Consider the following 19,962-nt stretch of genomic DNA (forward strand, 5'->3'; position numbering starts at 1 on the left):
CCTTACCTTGTAGATTGTCTCTCTCATAAATTTCATCAAAAAGCAGAAATGTGGATAAAATGTTCTGTATGAAAAATGTCAAAGAAGGTAAGTACTACTTCAAGAAATTAATTTTTAATGAGTGCAAACTCAAGATCTCACTTCCTCATATTGCTGTCAGGATATGAGTGTACTAGCTTTCATCTACATTATAAATGTATCTAAAATGGAGATAAATAATAGATTAACTTCCCAAGATGTCCACTCATTACTGACAGCTACAAAACCTCAGCCAGAGACTCTGGCTCTCTGGTAGTGGCACAAAATGATGGCAATGGCTTTTCATTACAGCATTACAAAGTCATCTATTCCAGTTTAAGAGGAGAAGTGATCAAAACATAATATTCACTGCTATAATCTTTAATTAAATATGTAATTTAAATGTTGTTTTCCATATTTTACAAAGACAGAGGCAGATGACATATTCAGGTGATTGCCACGATGGATGACATGCTCAGTTCTGCAGATACGACTGAAAAAGCGTACGATAGAAATGCTGACAAAGCAGCGGTCCACGATCCACTACCTGCTACTTCAAAGTTGCCTGTTACACGTGATTCCACTGCAGACCTTACAGGTATGCTCACATGAAACACGTATTAATGAAAACACATATGCTTAGTACCCTGATTTCTCCTTGTTTCTGCGCTTTCAGAATCTTTGACTGAAGTCAATAGTTTTTCAGAGCAGATTTCCACTGAGGACACTGAACTATCTTCAGTGGACCTCTCTGCGAATGTCTTCCCCCATAGAACAGTAGGTACGCTGACCTGTGAGTTCTTTACTTGTAATTTTCTCCTCTGAAAAATGTTTCCACAACAAATTTCTTCTGTCTCACACAGAAGCTCCCAAAAACATGCAAAATATACCAAAGTCAGGAGTGACCAGAGCAGTACCTAACTGCAGTCCACAATCTGTGGAAAAGGAGCAGCCAAAACCTCGCAGTGCCCTGCTGCCGTCCTCTCTGGAGGTCAGCACAGTCCATGAATTGAGCCATCCACCCAAACCAAAGGGCAAGAGCCAAGAAAGCCTTAAAACCACTTCTGCTCACACCGACCCAGGCGCAGAGGGTAAGGACAATAGACTTTAGTGAAATCCTATTTCATCTCATTGTTCCCATATATCTGTTTTCTTTCTGCATCTTTCCTCACTAACCCTTCTCTTCTCTTCTATGGGAGACCTTTGTGCTGCGATCCTCATGGCCTGCCTCTTCTGCCACCCCCTGGACTGCCTCCTGTCCACGCTGAGGGGGTTTAACGGGTGCGCCTGGTGGCTTTGCTCGTCCTTCTACGACTGCGAGCCTCTCCTGCATGTGATGCACCACTGCAACCTGTGCGGGTGTCTGGGTGTTTCTCGCTGTTTCCAGAGCGACTGTCCACTGTGCGACTTGTGCCTCCACGCTACAGAATGCCTGGACCTCGCTATGGAAATCTCTCAGATGCTTTACCACTGACGCCTACTGCCAGAAAATAAGGCACATCCACACACAAACCGATGGCAATCATTTATTTGTTAAAAATCTTCTCAAAGCCAAATTGCAGTGACAAGACATATTGGTTTGTAGTTAACAGTCAGTGTGAGTATGAGTCACTGTGTATATGCCTGGTTAAGACAGGGTTAATATTGTGGAGAAGAGTAAAAGCTAAAAAGTACAGAAGTTCTACTCTGTGATTTACGGAACACGACGAGCAACGCTGAGTGATGGAGTGGAGCTGCTTTAAGCTGAAAGGTACCTCCAACGCTCTGAGCGATCAGTGGAGAGCTTAAAAAATAATTGTAACCACCAATCAATGCCACTCAAAGCTATGATTTAAATATGTTTTTGGCTGTTTTAACTAAAAACAGTGCATCAGTGTTAGAAAAAACAAACAAAAAAATACTCAAACACACATTCATTAACTGTACACAAGGTTCAGTAAGCATGTGATGAAAAAAACCTAACATTTGTGACTATTTAATGGAATAATAATTGCATTGAGATTTCATTCAATAAAACATCATATATTGTTATAACAGAAGTGAGACTAGTGGTTGGTTTAAAAAAAAAAAAAAAAGGAGGTCTGAGCCAACTGAATTCAGACTACAATGAGCAGGAATCCATTATTAGATTATATCACTTTTCATCATCCAAAAAAACAACAAAAAACACACCCCACATATTTATTAGAACATGCTAACTGGTTAAAAAAATTATTCAGTGATCACAAAGGTTAATGGAGACAAACTGACAACACACATTAGTCTGCAGAAACTACTTATCAAATGATCAGGTATAAAAAAAAATGTAATGAACTACAGTACTTTTGTAAAAGGAGAAAATTGTTCTGCATTCCCACTGACTGAGTGAATATATTCAAAAAAAAAAAAAAATATATATATATAGATATATATATATATATATATACACATATATGTATATATATATAAAAAAATGCTGATTTGTAATTTGTAGCTACTCTGGAAGAAATCCTGCTTTGGCTAACTAGCTGCAGCAGCAAGTGATTTTTTTTCACCGCCTTTAAGGTTTTATTACAAATACATGCGGCCTGGGCCTTAGCTGTCCGCTGTATGTAGTAGTAATAAAAACAGACACAAGCTTTCTTAAAATGCATAGACTACAATAAAATAAGGTGCAAAGAACTTGCTCAAAATAAAAGACTCTTATTTACAATGTGCTGTAACTACTACACAATGTGCCAATTCACTTTTTTACAGCGATCCCTTCTGTAGTTGCTGGTGATACAACCCAACACGCAGGAGCATGCAACTGCTTTTAACAAACCCTGATTCCAGTCAGTTTGAAGAAAAACAAAAAACAAAAACACACACACACACACACAAAATATATGCTATATATTGGCATCTCTTGACAAGTTAGTTGTGCCAAACATGTCCTGTCACGAAAAAGAAACCTCACAGCTTTCTTCCCTACAAATATGCATATAATAAATTCAAGCAAACCTTATATCCCTCTTAAAATCTCTGAAGAAATCTTAACAACTATTTAAGAATGTAATATTTCTTAATGCTAGGTCCATGCCCCTATTGTACAATATTGCATTTTATACTAAGATTGCATTCAGAAACTCAGACATAATCATCTGATGTCTGACTGGCTCCAAACAGGAACAATAATAATGAATTTGTATAGCAAAAAACAAACAAACAAACAAAGAAAAATTAAAATTTGCTGTCTTCTGGTGTTAGTTTTGTTCATAATTATAGTTAAATTTGACTATTTAAAGTTCAATTGTGCAGTTCTATAAATAGCTATAGTTATTTAAGGATAAACTGCACTTCCCGACATTCTTGTCCCTACAGAGTCTCTGACCACAGGCAAATCATCACAAGTCCTCGTCCATCTCAAGGCTGCTCCTGCGACTGCTGGTTTTAGAGGCACCCGGTGACAAAGGAGAAAACAGCGGCTCGCCAATCCTCTCTGGAGACAGAGTGCACCCGTCATCCATAAGTATGTCTCCCAAACCCATATCGGAGTAGAGGGCGGAGGCCGGGGGGTCATCGAGCTCAGCAAAGCTCAGGCTGCCCAGGTCCAGCGGACTACTTATGGTGAGTCCGGCGGGAGAGTCTGAGGAGGGCGGGGACAGGAAGGAGGCAGGCAAAGGTTGTCCAATGGCTACCGGACCGAGGAGGTTCTGGTTGGAGGCTCCTCCCGTGTTGGGAGCCAGAGACTGGCTGCTCTGTGGAACTGTGGACTGCTGCTGGAGCAGGGAGGGGTCGGAGCTCAGAGCAGAAATGTTGTTGGAGGATGCGAGGCCGTGAAGCCGTGCCTGCATTTCCAGTTCCTGAAAACAAGAACAGCATGTTTTCTAATCAGATGGCCAGAAATCACTCATGTCAATATTGCATAATCTATTGCACACCTATATTGCATAGCTCCTTTTTTTGTTTTTGCATTGAAAAATTCATTCCACGTGTTAAACCTTACACCCAAAAAACACAGTTTAAAAAAATATTGCTGTCTAAATAAGATGAAACACAAATGGAACAAAGCAAGTCTGAACTTTTGGTGATCCAAATTTGCAATAAGGAAGAAAAATAAATAGTTGAGAACTAAATAAAGCAAACATAACTTTTTGTGGATTTCACCTATTTTGTGCAAACTTTATGTCTGAGTAAACCAACAGGACGAGTGCAGACACTTCACAAACTTACTGTATGTATTACAGTAGTGACGACAGTTACACAGACATTTCTTCAGCAAGACAAAGACCTTCTTTGTTTAGAAAAAAATATGAGTGAAAAGACAACAGCAAAGCAGGGCCAAGGACGTGGAAGTCACTACATTTATGAAGACAAACAGTTCACGCCCTGCTTACATTTCTGTAAATTAAGAAAGCCTTATTTTCTCTGCCGAGTAAATCAGAGACATTCTTTTTCAGAGTGATGCTGAAATACTTGTTCATATAAAAGCTTCTAAGATGCACTATTTGATTACTTCGTTTCTTCCTCTGTGAAAAGTTTGGGTGTCATCCTCGACAGTACTCTATCTTTCAATTCACACATTAATAATGTTACTCGGTCTGCATATTTTCAATTGCGCAACATTAATCGTCTCCGTCCTTTTCTCACCTCACATGCCACTGCCATTCTTGTCCATAGCCTTGTTACTTCCCGGATTGATTATTGTAATTCACTTCTTTTTGGTCTTACTCAAAAATCCATCCACAAGCTTCAACGCATCCAGAATTCTGCTGCCCGTATCATCACCAGGACCCCTTCTGTCCACCACATCACTCCTGTCCTGCAGCAGCTTCATTGGCTCCCGGTCAAATATCGTATCAATTTCAAAATACTCTTGTACACATTTAAAGCTATTCATCATCTCTCTCCTCCATATCTCTCTGATCTGGTTAACATCACCGCCCCATCTCATTGTCTCAGATCTTCTTCTTCCCTTTCACTCTCCGTCCCCTCCCCCCGTCTTGTCACCATGGGGAGCAGGGCTTTCAGCTGCTCTGCTCCACGACTCTGGAATTCCCTACCTCCTGATTTAAGAAATATCTCTTCCTTCTCTCTCTTTAAGTCCCAACTCAAAACCCACTTGTTCAAAATAGCTTATCCCACATAACCTCTCCATTTGGCTATTTTAAATTTGTTTATGTCTTATGCTTTTATGATTGTGTAAACTCCTTGCTTTTATCTTGCTTTTTACTCTACTGTGTACAGCGACCTTGAGTGTTTTGAAAGGCGCTTTCAAATAAAATGTATTATTATTATTACTATTACTTATTATAAGGCTGTTCTAAAAGCTCCCTGAAAAGCCTTCAGCTGATGGAAATCAAGAGATCATATATGTCCATAGTAGATATTTCTTTTAATGGCTGTAAAATCCACAGTTGGCAAGCCCTTGAAGATCAAGCCATATCATGACCTCACTGCAAACCCACCACATCAACCCAACAAAGCCATGACCGCAATCCAGTCATGGCAGATGGCTGCCCATTGCCAAGTCTGGTTCTGTTAGAGATCTCTTCCTGTTAAAATGGAGCCTTTTCATACAGCCTCATCCGATTGTCAGGATTCTCTCACTAATGTCATCACCTTACAACAAAACACACTTTGAGATGACCATTCCTGTGAAACAGCGCTACATAAATAAAACTGAACTGAACACTGACCTGGATGCGTAACATTAAGGAGTGGTTGGCTTGCTCCAGCTTCTTCTGCCTCATCTCAACATCCTTGGCTCTCTGCTGCTCCTTCTGCAGTTTCCTGATGTAGTCTACAGAAGCCTTGAGAATGGTACCTTTATTCCAGCGCATCTCTCTGTCATTGTTGCGATGTCAGTGAAGACAGGAAAGACAACAGAAGCAGAGGACAAGATCATGATTTATACGCCGCATGCGTGGCCCCCTGGCATTAAAGTTCAAACAGTGTAACTTCATGTTAGCAGTGGAAAATGAATATCCCACTTACGGGTCTGATGACTTGGGTATCAAAGTGCCCAACTCCTTTATGCGGTCATTGATGTTGAACCGACGCCTCCTCTCAACTGCAACCAACAAAGAGAGGAAGCAAAGGCACACGAAGTTACCTCCAACAATCAGCTGGTATTAAGCAGAAGTGCACGAATAAGTAAATAGGATGTTGTGGTTCTGAATCTGCATTGCGGTCTATATTTTTATTGTACTCATATTCAAACAAGAAGTAAAAAAAAAAGATTTTAAACAAAGGTTTGATTTACTGAGGTTATGGTTGTCTTTCTTCTGCCTTTCTTTTATTATTGCTTTGGCATCTGCATCTGAAAGACAAAATGTTAGCGTTCATGTTATGAAAAGCTAAACTGTTTATTAAAAAATAAATAAATAAATGAAACAAGACACGTGTTTATAAAAGGAAGTTACTATACCAGTAATTTCCCTTTTAATTTTTGGAAGATCAGCAGGGCAGGAGTTGCTGACAGTAAGAGTAGGCGCTGCCATTCCCGGGCTATGGTACACATCCAAGAGGTTTCCTGGGAGCTGCACAACAAACAACATGTTCCAATATAGGTCTTAAATAGTACCTGACTACTCTGAAGCAAATGCTGCTGCTTTAATTTAGAGCAACCGGTTCTTTGAGTTCAAAATAGACTCAAAGCAGGTTTCTGTGGATCAGACAGATGCTATCAAAAAGAAACGGCTGCTACATAATAACAGCAAAGAAAAACCCCACCATTCATATTCTATTGCATATCAAAGATGAAGACTACCCAGTGCCATTCAAAAATCAGAAAAAGCCTTTTTACCTCAGTCTGCTTCTTTTTCTTGCCCTCCAAAATCATCACCATAATCCTCATTTTTTGCTTTGTGGAGAAATTTTGGCAACCTGTTTCTTCCCTGCAGATTACTTCTTGACCTGGCCGTATACTTTTTATGACTTTGTCTCACTTCTTTTTGTCTTGCATCCACTGATAGCTTTACCCCGCCCATGAAACACTTCTGTGACGAATGGTAACTGAGTGCCAGAAGTGTATATTTGCTCTTACAACTTTCAGAATTCCACACATGAAAGAGACCGCCCATTCACAGAGCGTACTCACTCGGAGCTGTCTGCGTTATTCTGTTACTGCACTATTAAAGAACCACCTCTAAAACAGAGAGGAACCTTCAAAAAGGAAGTTCAGGAGAGAACAATAAATACATAGTTCTTCATACCGTGCTAGGCAGCTGAAGACCTGAGTCTATCAACGTAATGATGTCGTCATTAAAACTGGATTCAAGGCTAATGATGTCATCGATCACATCGTCAATCTAGAAAAACAGACAATGAGACAAACGTGGCAGAAGGTAAACGGTGTGATAGTACTGAATATGTATTTACACTGTATAAAAACAATCCAGGTGGCAACACTAAACATCTGAGCCCAATGTGAGAGCTTTAAAGAGGCCTAATTTGGAAGACAGTGATGCGTGCATGAGACGTGCTGGCACGGTTATTCTGCTGGTGCAGTATTTAACATCTTTTTGTGACGAAAGGCCAACAGGAGTATGACAACAAGGGGCATGCATCCTCACAGTGGGACCTTCAGGCATGTTGTTACAGAGCAAACACAAGGTAATTGAGCAAGAAGAGAGCAACAGATATTCAACTTCCCCACAAAAATGTGCTGGAAATTTGCAAAAAGGAAACTACTGAAAAGGTTATGTAATCTGCTGTATCATCAAATGAAACTCGCACACAGGAAATTTAACTACTGGTATCAATGTTGGAATTCCCCTTACTTCTTCCTTGTTGGAGCCGATGTTGAGCAGCGCCATAGGACTATTAGGGGCGCTGCTGGCAGTAGGGGCCACTTCTGGGGCAGAACTGGACTGGGGGGCGGGGGACAGAGACAAGGTCTGAGGAATCGCCTTGTTTCCCAGAGTGGTGGAGAGGTACTGCTTCACCTGCTGCCTCTGTGCCTGCTGGATGTGGTACTTGGTGGGGTTCTCCAAGTGGGTCTGCACCTGATCATTCAAACAGCTGTTAGGGGCTGGTGGTCTGACATACACACACACACACACACACACACACACACACACAGCGCTAAATATTTAAAACAAAACAAGTCGCTCTTACTTTCAGCACCTCCACGGGCACCTGTGCTGGAGGGGGGCGGGCAGCATTAGGTGGCAGAGTGACAGAGATAGCTGGAGTTGAGTTGGGGGCCCGAAGCTGAGAGGCAGATGCCTGTTGCTGCTGAACAAGAGCCTCGCGTCTCTCCTGCTCCTGGGCTTGTTCCCGCATCAGCTGCTGCCGCAGCAACACACGTGACGACATGGCTGAGACGGATCCAAGGATCTAGGGATGGACCTGTAGGACGGCATGTGATATTATTACACCACTCAATCCACAAATCAGAATCACACACTTTAATATTCTGATGAGAATTCCAGATGTCACTTCCATGTCTAAAATAAATTTACATAGAAAAACCTTAGTTTGGTTTGAAATAATCTGAGTAATTAAGTTCCAAAGCCATCAGAAGTTTGTGATATGACCTGTACAATTCAACACATATTTGTACAACTTAACAAAACCGTTTTCATTAAAAATGTTAACAAATTACTTTGAAATGCCAAATAAATCAACACCATTATTAAGACTGCAACACCCCCGAAACCTGTTGGTTTTCAATCAAGTTAATCACATCAAAAACAGCGTTAATCCAACCGGTTTCACACTGTTTGAACTTCTCGTAATTTGATACATTACTTTCAGCTGATTGCAGAACAAGATTTTACTGATAATGACACACATGAAATCATCTGAGATTATTCTTGTGCTTGATAACACTGGTAATATGCTTAAGTGTTGTTTTAGTACCAAAAAAGTTATTTAAAATACGTTAAGATCTTGAAGTAGTAGTGGGACTGTTACTTAGTTACAATAGTACTTATACAAATCTAGTTTCTGTAATCTGCTGCCTTTAAAGCTTCTTCAAGCCCTGACTTCTTTATTCTCATTTTCACTTCCCCCTTTTTTTTAATATATACCTTCTGTTATGTCCGCTCCAGTTTTATCTGTTACTCAGAGACACAGGAGACTCAAATAGATCTTGTTTCAACCATGCTCAGCAGTCCCAATGAGCATTACAAGGTTACTATTGCAACAGATTTATTTACGAATGTGAAGAATTGTGTAACTGTATCTCAGCCCGTTTTTGCACAAAGATTTGTACATTTGTTAAGGGCTCTCCAAGTGCATGCTTAAAAGTGTACAGAAAACTGTTGAAGTGCATTTAAAGTATGTGTGTGCATATAAGTTCACATATAAATATTAATGGCTGAAAAGACAAAGTAGTTTGGCCCAAGAACTGGAGACAACTTAAAAGGGCCAACTCGTCTGCTGCTTACATTTCTTTGTTGCACTTCAGCCACAGCAGATCTGCAAATGTGTGTATCTGTTTACACCTCCAGCACCTTGTATTAGACCAAGTTGGCATATATATATATATGTATATGTATATATATATATATATATATATATATATATATATATATATTTACATATATTAATACACAATTTTTCGCACATCTGAATACTTCAGAATTATTATTTTTTAAACAAATTGAATTAAACGTAGATGGATTGATATTGTATTACACCACGCTCACACAGATATTTTGCAGAAAATTCTGAAACCTTAGTAATTCCATACAAGAGAAGTGATTTGTCAGAAAAGGAAAAACATCAGCTGGGCGTTATGCCAAAAAGTGATCATCTGCCAAAAAATTTCCGATGTTTCTATGCATGTTTTATGTGTCATTTCTTTGTAAGGAGCTCGGAAAGAAAAGTGACTGGACTTCTTTAAATTTCTTGAAGATGTTTCACCTCTCATCCGACAAGCTTCTTCAGTTCTAAGAGAAACTGGTGGAAAATCCCAGATTTTTAAACCCTATTGGGAGTGTCCCAAGAGTGTTGTTAACCCACAATTGATCATGATGTCTATGCTTATATTAGTGGAATTACTGTAAACAACATGAGTTATGGAGTGGGTGTATATATAATAAAGAAATTACCTCTTTTGCAAGTTACTTTGTGAATTTGGCCACTTAAAATATGTTTACAGAAACAGACATTTTAATATTCTGATGAAAATTAGCAGAAATATTACACTAAGTAAGTAAGTAAAATTTTATGTATACAGCACCTTTCTAAATAAAAGATCACAAAGTGCTTCACACTGGGGATGACCAGGTATAAAACAAAAACAGACAAAAGTTAACAAAATGTCATTCTAAAAAAAAAATTAAAATTAAAAAATGTTTTGTTATGTTATATTGTTACATTTTTTTTGATACTCTCTGGCTCAGATCACTCTTTAAAAAGACATTTTTTTAATGACAGTGAGACTGTTTAGTTTGATAGATAAATGATACATAAAAGTCACTTTGTCAAAAACTGATTGCATTACAGCTTCTACCTGGTGATGGGGATATTGTTTGTGGCTCAAAGTTAAGAATATATCTCATATATATTAAGATTAATATATATGACATATGTTGCATAGATTATAGGCCAACATATCATTTACAGCAGTTTAAATACGGGCATTTTTTGGCAAATACCGGAAATCACTTTTAGGCAGACGAACACCAAAGGGAGTTGGTGTCACTATGAGGCATTGAACTGTCACAGTTCAACAGTTTTTATCTTGTCAGTGTGTCATGACTCACTGACAAGATAAAAACATCACAGATGGGGGAAAAAAAAAAAGATACCCGTGATCATCCTTTGTCTATTTTCTGCGAGCGTAGTGATTAGTTTAAGATTGCATTATTGTTTGAAGTGTGTACATCGATAATTTGGTCGAGGCGGACTGAGTGCAGACCCCGCCTACTCGCCGCACGGCAGGCGTACGCCGGCGTGGTTATGGTGCGAATGCGCTAACTTTTCACAAGCGTGCTCATGAACAGTCTCCTCTAACAAGGTTTCCGCGAAAATCCTGTCACATAGGTAACAAAAAACCACATGTCAATAGATCTTCCCTAGATGTTTGTAGAGATCATATCAAAATATCCGTGTTACTTTTTGTTTCGGTTATATAAAGTTACACTGAAATGTCCGCTAAATAGTGGTCGCCTACCTTCTTAACAGAGATCCCCCCCCTGACAACATAAAAGATCCAATTCATTTTTAACAACATCATTTAAATGGGTTAACTCTGGAACCATTTAGACAGACAGTTGGGAGGTTGTTGTTTACTTTACACATTTTTCGTAATTTCTATTTTTGGCGAGCTAGGTTCTATCGTCATGAATTGGCGGCGTTCATTTGACAGCTCAGTGCTGCTAACGGGCCCAGATCAACGTTATGTGAGCAGAAGCAATAACAGCTAGAATTTCCATCGTATACTATTTACTCTGAAGCTATCCAATGACAGTCCACTTGTTAGAAGGTTGCTATTTTAGCTGAAGGCAGTACTATTTCAGTACTCGTACGACCCCTCGACGGCCAAGTAAAAATAGGAAGTTGAATCTGAGCTAGCTAGCGCTCATTAATTGCGACAAGCTAACGCTACACAGCTACATACCTTATTTCAGAATAAAGATACGTACTATCTGATTAGTGTAAGAGGAGTTACAGCCACACATCCACTGAGTCCTTCGCTTTCTTTGCCATTTCTTCAGATCCGTGAAAACTTGATAGTCACTAGCCTCCGCTCTACCGTTGTTTACCTCAGACCCACGGCCTTACGTCATCTTACGCAACTTACCCGGAACTTGTTAATTTTAAAGTTGTATTTTCAAAACGATATCTTGAATAAAGTGTCCTCTTATTATAGTATTGAAGTGCTACTATAATTCATAAATGTAACACATTTTAATCTACGTTAGTCTATCAATAGTTCCGCAGAGGTTAGCTATTCAAAAAAGTAAAGTAATTCTTAGTATAAGTATTACATCAATGATATTACTACTACTATTCAAATCGCAATATTTATAATACCCGGTGTCTGAACAGGAATCTAATCTACCAGAGACAACGTAAAAAAAAACCCCCAAACAAACAAACAAACAAAGAAACAAACAAACAAAAAAACCCAAAACTTAAACTTTCAAAGAAAGTATTCAGGGCCTCAGAAACATTTTTCTCAGGTTCACTGTGGCACATGTTTAACCCAACAACAATAATAGCCATGTCAAAGAAAGACAAACCACCAAAATGGATTCATTAAATTCATCATTTTATTTTGGTAATATTTCACTCTGAAAATGAGAAGTCCATTGCAGATGTCAATGTGTCCGAGAGTTTGGTGGCAAGTTTGTCTGCAGAGCAAAGAAAAAGAAACTGCAATTTAAAAAAATGTTAGTCAGGAGAAAGCATTAGGGCAAAATCTAGATCATTTCTATAATAAATTTTATAAACAAAAATTCTAAAAGTGTCACAAATCACATACAAGCAACCTTTTGGACAAAAACCGAGGAGCTGGTTGATACCATGACTTTCTGTGCTGACCAAACTGCTAGCAGCAGAGTTTTCTTTTCCAAATACATCAATAATTTTATCTCTGTATAGCGACATTTTTGTGACGAAATCCAACTCGCTTAATAGATTTGTTCTGATCTTAGCTCAGGATGTCTTTCTACTTTTTACTTACAATGGTTTATGAAAGAAAGTTGCTAATATCAAAACAAACACAGTAATTTCATTAAGTGAAATACACACTTCTTTGAGTTGTGATCATGACTGACTTAGCTAATGTAGAACAGCTGTGAGCTGGTTTCTTATCATATTTTTGATCACTGTTTAGCTGTCCTGTGAGGCACGGTTCAATAATTTTACTGCTTTTATCTGAGTCTGTGCAAAGTGTTACTGTGCACTCGATAAGTTATCAGTTAAAATCATCAATAAACAATGCTGAAACAGTGCCAGAGGACACAACACAGACCCATGAATCATTACTTCCACAGTGTTTTAAAAAGGATGTGAATTATATTAGTGAATTGAATGTAGTCAACAGGATTTATGGAGCAGTTCTAAAATATCTAAAATGTGAGTATTAGTATTACACTGAGATGAATAATTGCACAAACCAGCTCTTTTCTGTAGTTTCTTCCTCTTCTTGCCCGCAGCCAGGAGTGCCTGACCCTGCAGCAGAGGGTCCACGTTCAAGATATTCTTTAAATCCGGAGCCTTGGATGCAGCATCCTTCGCAGGTACCTCTGTCTTTTTCTGTGATTTTATTTCCACTGTCATTGGTCCAAACTGTTTTGAGTGGAACAAAATAGCAGAAATAAAAAGTGAGATGAATAACAGCATTCAGAGTCATCATATTCTATAATTCAGCCACAATTTAAGGCTACTGCTGCTTCTCACCTCTGGATCCTGATCATCCTCCATAGATTCAGTTTCCTCTTTCGAGGATGATGCTTCCACTGATCCTCCTTCCAAGCCCAGATCACAGTGCAACTCGCCCTGGCCTCCCTGTGTCATCCCAGTGGTTTCCATGCAGAATCCCATTTGAATGTCAGGACAAGATGACTCTGGACACAGTGGAAAGCACAAACCATTTAGTCTAAAGTAATCTGAACAGGTTTACATGATCAAAGCATGTGGTTTTACAGTATCATCATGTTTCATTTAATTTGCCTGACTGTGATACTGTTAACTATAACTTGCTTACCTGCAAGAACCTCCTGATTTCCCTTTTCCAACTCGTCCCAGTCAAAGGCTTTCCCCATTTCTGTAACGATCTCAGCACTGACGTGTGTAGGAAGAGTGTGTGTCTCTGGAGGGTGTGTGAAGTAACTAATCCTTCCCCTAAGAAACATAACTTCATGAATTTAACAGTGCTTAAACTGAGCCGTTGCTTCAATATCATTTCTAGAACTTTAAAAAGCTATACCAACCCGGTCCAGTCCATTAGTACACTCTTGGCTGCCTTGTCAGTGTCCGGCAGCCCCCCCTTCCTCAGTTTGCCTTGGCGACGGGCGAGCAATGCCAAGAACTCCAGAGCTGTATGAAAGTCTGGGACACCGTAGTGCTCCATGATCTGTGTTTCCAAAAAACCCCAAAGCCATTGTCTGAACTACTTATTATTCAGTACTCAGTACAGTTGCAGTGTTATCATTCAGTACGGTTGCTAAAGAGGTAGCATGACCTACTTGTGCCTTGTTGCACCTTCTGAGGATGGCTTCCACGGGCGGAAGGGGATCAACGAGCTGTTCGATTTTAACACAGTTGCGAAGAATCATTGCGGCATCTGTCGTTGATGTTGCCATGACAATACCGGGACAGTCCAGAAGCTTTATGTGTTTGTCCAAATGTACCTCTTGAAGACACCTGAAATCCAGAAAACACATCAAGAACACCATGGCAGGATTAATATGCACATCATAATTGTGGTGTTTTGTTAGACGAACATATAAAGTTGGCACAGTTGCCAAGTATGCTTTCACTATACGGAGGTTGCATCCCCGAGTGTGAGTGTGTGTGTGTATAAAAACGGAATTATTTTTTATTTTTATAGCTAAGCTGATGAAGTTGGAACATTAATTAATTACCATAATGCGACTTGTTTTTAACAAGTACCCACTTCACAAATAGGAAAGCTAATTAATGTTCAAAAGCTGTAATACCGGTATGTTCACTCACTTTTCAGGAAACGAATTATGAAATAATTAAAAAAAATTGCACAAAAATGCTGGATGTACCAAAAATTATGCAAAAATTAAAAAAATAGATGTATTAACTTAATATTAAAAAAAATTGTCAGAAGGTTCAATAAACATTCCAGTATCAAAAAGTTTCCAAAATTCTAATTTTCTGGAAATCATTTCACACTTCAGGGTCACAGAGTAACTCTAGAAAACAAGTGTAGGCATGCAGGTTGAGCATGTTAATGTGTACTTACTTGGTGACACCTGGTGTGGCTCCAACATTACATGCTCGTGCTCGTTTCAGACTGTTGATCAAACTACTCTTTCCAACATTAGGAAAACCTGCAAAACAATGGAACGAAAAAAAATTGTATTTACTCTACCTTGCTTTAAAAGGAGAAATTCTGGTACAAAAACAGCAGTGTGTAACCTTTGATTCAATCTGGCCCCGAAGACATTTTGTGTAGATAGATTGAAGTTTGTAGCCGACTTATTGGTGCTCTCAGTATTTCAGGGCACGGCACTTACCTACAACACCTACAGTGATGGCTGTCTTTATATCCAGGTTGCGGCAATAGTTGCCCAGTAGCTTCATCAAGCAGTCTGCTCCAATACAAGCACTGGTGCTGAGAAGCTCTGTGGTGGCTTGTGTCACTGGAACGTTGCTACGTTTCTTCCCATTGCAGGAGACATAATGTGCAGAGTTCATGCTGGAGTCACATTTAAACACAAAGTACAGCCTTGATTTAATCTTTATTTCTAGATAATTAGAGCATAACTGCTTCACTACTCACCAAGTTCTTAGTCTGCTGCTGAGTAGATGCTTTAAAAGCCACAGTGGGGAACTCATTTCTAAGATACTTTATCCACTTTTCCACTATTTCTTTTGACACCAAATCTGGAACCAAAGTAAAACCATTTACTATTTTAATAAACATATGAGATGTGTACGATGTTAGTGGCCTTCTTACCAATTTTATTGAGGACTAAAACTATCTTCTTGTTCGTTCCACTCTGAATGACCGCCTGCTCCACCTGAGGACATCTGCAGCCAAGAGGGTCACGCGCATCCAGTACCTCCAGAATCACATCAGAGGCCTCCACAACCTTAAAAAAAACAATGTCAAATAACACTCATGTCAACTCCTCTCTCATCCATCATGTTTCTAATAGCCCTTTTCCACTAGTACCTACTTGGCTTGACTCAAGTTTAGTCATTTTCCATCACAACTGGGTACCAGCTAATGTGCATGTGGTAATTTTAACAACACGGAGCAAAAGTCCCATGACATCATTTGTATGTGATACGAACACAACACAGCAGGACGTCAAGTAAAACTCCTGAACCTCCTCAAGGACGATAGTAAAACTCCTACTTGGTTTATGTCGTTTTGTCAGTCCCTGTGATCATGGTGTTGTTTTTTTGCACAGCCATTTCCCTCATTTTCGAGTTTCAAAACTGGCAGCTATGATTTTTATGAAAGAGACCCTTTCATGCCTCTTCAAGTGATGCCTCTGATTAGCCAATTTAGTGGCATGCAGTCTTTTGATGTCACACCTCAGTTTTCTTGGAAGCCAGGCCAACAACCCAGCTACTACTGTTTAAGTACCTGGTACCAGGTACTACCACCTAGGGCTGCACGATTTTGCATAAAATGAGAATCACGATTTTTTTGCTTAGAATTGAGATCACGATTCTCTCACGATTCTTTTCCAGTATAAATATTTATTGCACTTATTAACTGCACATCAACTTCGTAACAGTTGAGACTGAACATAAAAACAATAAATGAACATAAAAACAATAAATGTCTCACATTTTGTCGTTGCCGCAAAATGTTGTACTGCTTGTAATTCCGTCTCCACCATTGCTCGACACTGCGTGTATAGAGCAGGTAGTGCAACATTTGAAAAAATAGTTGTGGGACGGCACTGTGTAGCGTTTAGCAGTATAATCGTCATCTTTTTTTTTTTTTTTTTGTAATCGTTGTCATTTGGAAATGAGATCGCACATAAGTATGAATTGAGATCGCGATTTTCTAACGATTAATTGTGCAGCCCTACTACCACCTAATGGAAAACCCCAATAACTGAGTTGAGTCGAGCCAAGCCGACACGAGTATGTACTACTCGTGTCGGCTATAACATACTGAATGGTACAGAGTGATTTTAAAGAACGTCAAGTTTTCATTTAATCTAAAATAAGAAGATGAATTGTTGTTGTGGTCCATACACAGGCCAGTGTGCGGTGCAATTAAATACCTTTTTAAATTCTCTGTAATATGCTTTCCTCGAATTCTCATTTTCAAAGTTGACATGCTTTTCTAAACTCTGCATCTCTGTCTCCTGTGAGGACAAAGAAGAATATGGTAATGACCACAGCAGCAAACTGTAAAGTATGCAGTTAGATTCCTAAGTATCGTGCTTACCCTCTGCTCAAACTCCCTTTGTCGCTGAAGGATGTCATTCTGGAAGGTTTGCAAATTTCTCCTCTTCATAAGCTCTCGTTCTCTAGACAATTTCTGCTTCTCCTGAAGGTCCTTAAGCTAATGAAGTAAGACAAGACATGAGAGAGAGAGATTCACCAATGTGCCATCAAATCTGGTACAGCCAAGACTTTCAAAGGGACGTACCCTTTCTTTCCTGATTTCTTCTGGTTTTCTGCCGTCCTTGACGTTGTGAGCAGGGGACTGTTCTGTATTCCTCCGCCCTGAAGCATCCCCCTTTCTTCCATCTTTAGCCTGTAGGATAAGCACACAGGAAGGTGTAATGTATTTTAGCTCATCAGCACAGCACTTGAAAGCAAAAGCATTCATTTTACTGGCTTGTTTACACTGAATGATAAATGCAGCCAACCATGGTAAAGATACAAATCACTACCACTGATGAGCTCAAATACAATATACTCTATGCACAGTCTTGCTAATAGCATTCAACCAATGCACTATAGACTAATCCGCTTCACTCTATCTTTTGTATTATGTATTTATTTTTTCTATCTTGTAGTATACATTTAACTTTTATTACCGTATAGTCCAGTTGTTACAGGCTATCCTGCATATATCTATTCGTTTTCCTGCTGTAAACCTGCTACTGTGACTTTCCCAACCGAGGGACTAATGAAAGCTATACAGTGTCATAGATCTTCCAGTGGTGCCTACAATGTTTTTGGTTGTCCTGGCGTCATAATGAAATGTTTCCTAAATGTGTGGTGAAAACATGAAAAACGTGTGATACCGACTACATACGGAGTTCAGTACCAACCGAACTGTTACTGACTGTGCTAGCATTATAAGTTAGCGACAGATAACATTAGCCTTGTAGCACTCACCTTAAACTTCCCACTGAAGCCGAGTCGTTTGGCTCGTTTCTGTTCTGTTAAATGCAAAAAATACAAAACGAAGACGTTTAAATGTCATGTCACGTATTAAGTGAGTCAATAGTTTCAACTAAAAACCGATGGATACCTACTAGCTTTGGACATAACTTCACCCTGGCCTTGCTCTTCTCAGACTTCACGTGTAGGGCATCCCAAAGAGGTGAACATGCGCACACGATGACGTCAACAACAACATCCGGTTAAATGTCGAAATAAAAGCTTAGAAAAATAAAAGTACGTTGTAACTAACAGCGTAGATAGAGAATTAAATTGCTTGGGTTATAATATTATTATAATAATATGTTGTAATTAGCATTATAATCCACAAATTATAACAGAAAATGTTTTTGGCTAACCAAGATATAACAAAAAGGCACTTCTGAGACAGGGTCTAGTTCTAAGCATTTTAACTCATGAATATGTTTTGGACAGCATAGTTTTGTTTTCCACTCATTCGTTTTTTTTTTATTCTAACATAATTCCAAAGTCATTACAATGTATAGACCAGGAACCAGGAGACAGCTCAAACAGTGGTCTAGAGAATGCATAACTTTGAGGTCGGTTATACAACATTTCACGCAAATGCATCTGGTAAAGAGTCTTCACTGAAATGTCTCTGGCACAAGTTCAGTGCGGAAGATTTGCAGTCACATATCTGTCTGCTTTCCAGGTGTTTTGTGGCTAATCTAAGCTTTACATCACTTCCACTTTCCACGCTGTCAAGCTCATTGTGGCATCACTGGTCTAGTCAGCCTTTGTAAGCCAACCAGCCTCCACTCTGCGTACTTTAAATCTCACTGCTCATCAGTCAGTCTCCCTTGCAGACGCCTTCGTGCATCCCACCTGCTCCCTATCTCCACCTCCCCCTTGATTCTCAGGCTCAATTCAAGCCTCCATCTTCATCTCTACCACCAGTATCTAGACTCCGGGGCTCTTGCCCCAATCCCTGTTATAGCTGGGATTCCATTTGTGCTTTCTGTACATCAATAAGTCATGTTCAGTTCCTTCTAACGATCTCTCCTTATTGAGATGCAATGTGGCTTTATTTTTGAACATGTTAAAATAATACAACAACAAAAGCAAGAAGCCTAAACAAACAAACAAAACATAAGAAAAAATAATAATTATAGTAAATAACCTAACAAGCTCAAAAGGGAGTAGAAAAAAAGCACAAGCTTATTTAATCCTGCCCTTTCCACTATTTAATAACTAATAATTTTTCTTCCTGTTTAACAATTTCTGTTTAATAAAAAGCCTTTATAATAAATGAACACTGTAATTCTTAAACCATGAGGAGAAAACAGAGAAATATAAAAGATTATGATTTTTTTCTGTTTATGAACAACAAACACTACCAGAGTGTTATTATATCTGATAAAGACATTATTTTACTTCTATTATAGCCAATAATGATATTTTCAAGTTATCAAAACAAACTCTCGCAATCTTAACCCCAGAAATGGCCTGATTTGAAAGAGGACGACTATGGAAGCTGAGAAAGGTGGAGCATGCAGAGAACTCTGAGTTCGCAATCTGTTCTTTTAAAAAAAAAAAAAAAAACATTATCAGTGTCAGTCCATCCATAATCCATCCATCCGCAATTTCTTGATTTAAACTAGCAGTTTGGGAGCATCAACAATATTTTTAAAAGAAAAGAAAACAACCCAAATGTAGTCCACTGTGTTTTGTAAGCTCTTGGGAACATCGTAGTCTTATTCTCCTGACAGCAGAATGTGAGGGTTGAAGGTGTCCACCTGAAGATTAACAGTGTTATAAGCCATTTTTAAACCTGAACTAATTCACAGTCAGACATTGTATTACTTTGGTAATACTTTATTACTTCTTTTCCAATGCAGAATATTTGCTAATGTCTTTCTTTGTGAAATTGCTCTACTTTTTAGTGGGGTTGGCTGGTGCAATTCAAACTGTTCAGTCAGTATCTTGATGCATTCTCAA

General features: G+C 39.0%; 2 protein-coding genes across 2 annotated transcripts; both read right to left on the minus strand.

Moving 5' to 3' along the window:
- Positions 1 to 1,916: 1,916 nt before the first annotated feature.
- tfe3b (transcription factor binding to IGHM enhancer 3b) lies at positions 1,917 to 11,715 on the minus strand. The gene is made up of 9 exons (XM_031733016.2): positions 11,583 to 11,715; positions 8,101 to 8,334; positions 7,764 to 7,988; positions 7,197 to 7,292; positions 6,410 to 6,521; positions 6,245 to 6,301; positions 5,977 to 6,052; positions 5,679 to 5,826; positions 1,917 to 3,842 (listed from the first exon to the last, which is right to left on the minus strand). Exons 2-9 carry the CDS (start codon positions 8,299 to 8,301, stop codon positions 3,384 to 3,386), a joined length of 1,374 nt encoding a protein of 457 aa, XP_031588876.2. The 5' UTR covers positions 8,302 to 8,334; positions 11,583 to 11,715; the 3' UTR covers positions 1,917 to 3,383.
- A 479-nt stretch (positions 11,716 to 12,194) lies between these two features.
- Positions 12,195 to 18,191, minus strand: gnl3l (guanine nucleotide binding protein-like 3 (nucleolar)-like). The gene is made up of 15 exons (XM_031733017.2): positions 18,099 to 18,191; positions 17,959 to 18,002; positions 17,261 to 17,368; positions 17,057 to 17,173; positions 16,890 to 16,973; positions 15,599 to 15,734; positions 15,422 to 15,525; positions 15,156 to 15,300; positions 14,882 to 14,969; positions 14,133 to 14,310; positions 13,878 to 14,020; positions 13,652 to 13,788; positions 13,345 to 13,511; positions 13,062 to 13,233; positions 12,195 to 12,293 (listed from the first exon to the last, which is right to left on the minus strand). Exons 1-15 carry the CDS (start codon positions 18,109 to 18,111, stop codon positions 12,229 to 12,231), a joined length of 1,701 nt encoding a protein of 566 aa, XP_031588877.1. The 5' UTR covers positions 18,112 to 18,191; the 3' UTR covers positions 12,195 to 12,228.
- Between the last annotated feature and the right edge of the window lie 1,771 nt (positions 18,192 to 19,962).

Source organism: Oreochromis aureus, linkage group 5 (genome assembly GCF_013358895.1).
Source record: "Oreochromis aureus strain Israel breed Guangdong linkage group 5, ZZ_aureus, whole genome shotgun sequence".
NCBI classification, from domain to species: Eukaryota; Metazoa; Chordata; class Actinopteri; order Cichliformes; family Cichlidae; genus Oreochromis; species Oreochromis aureus.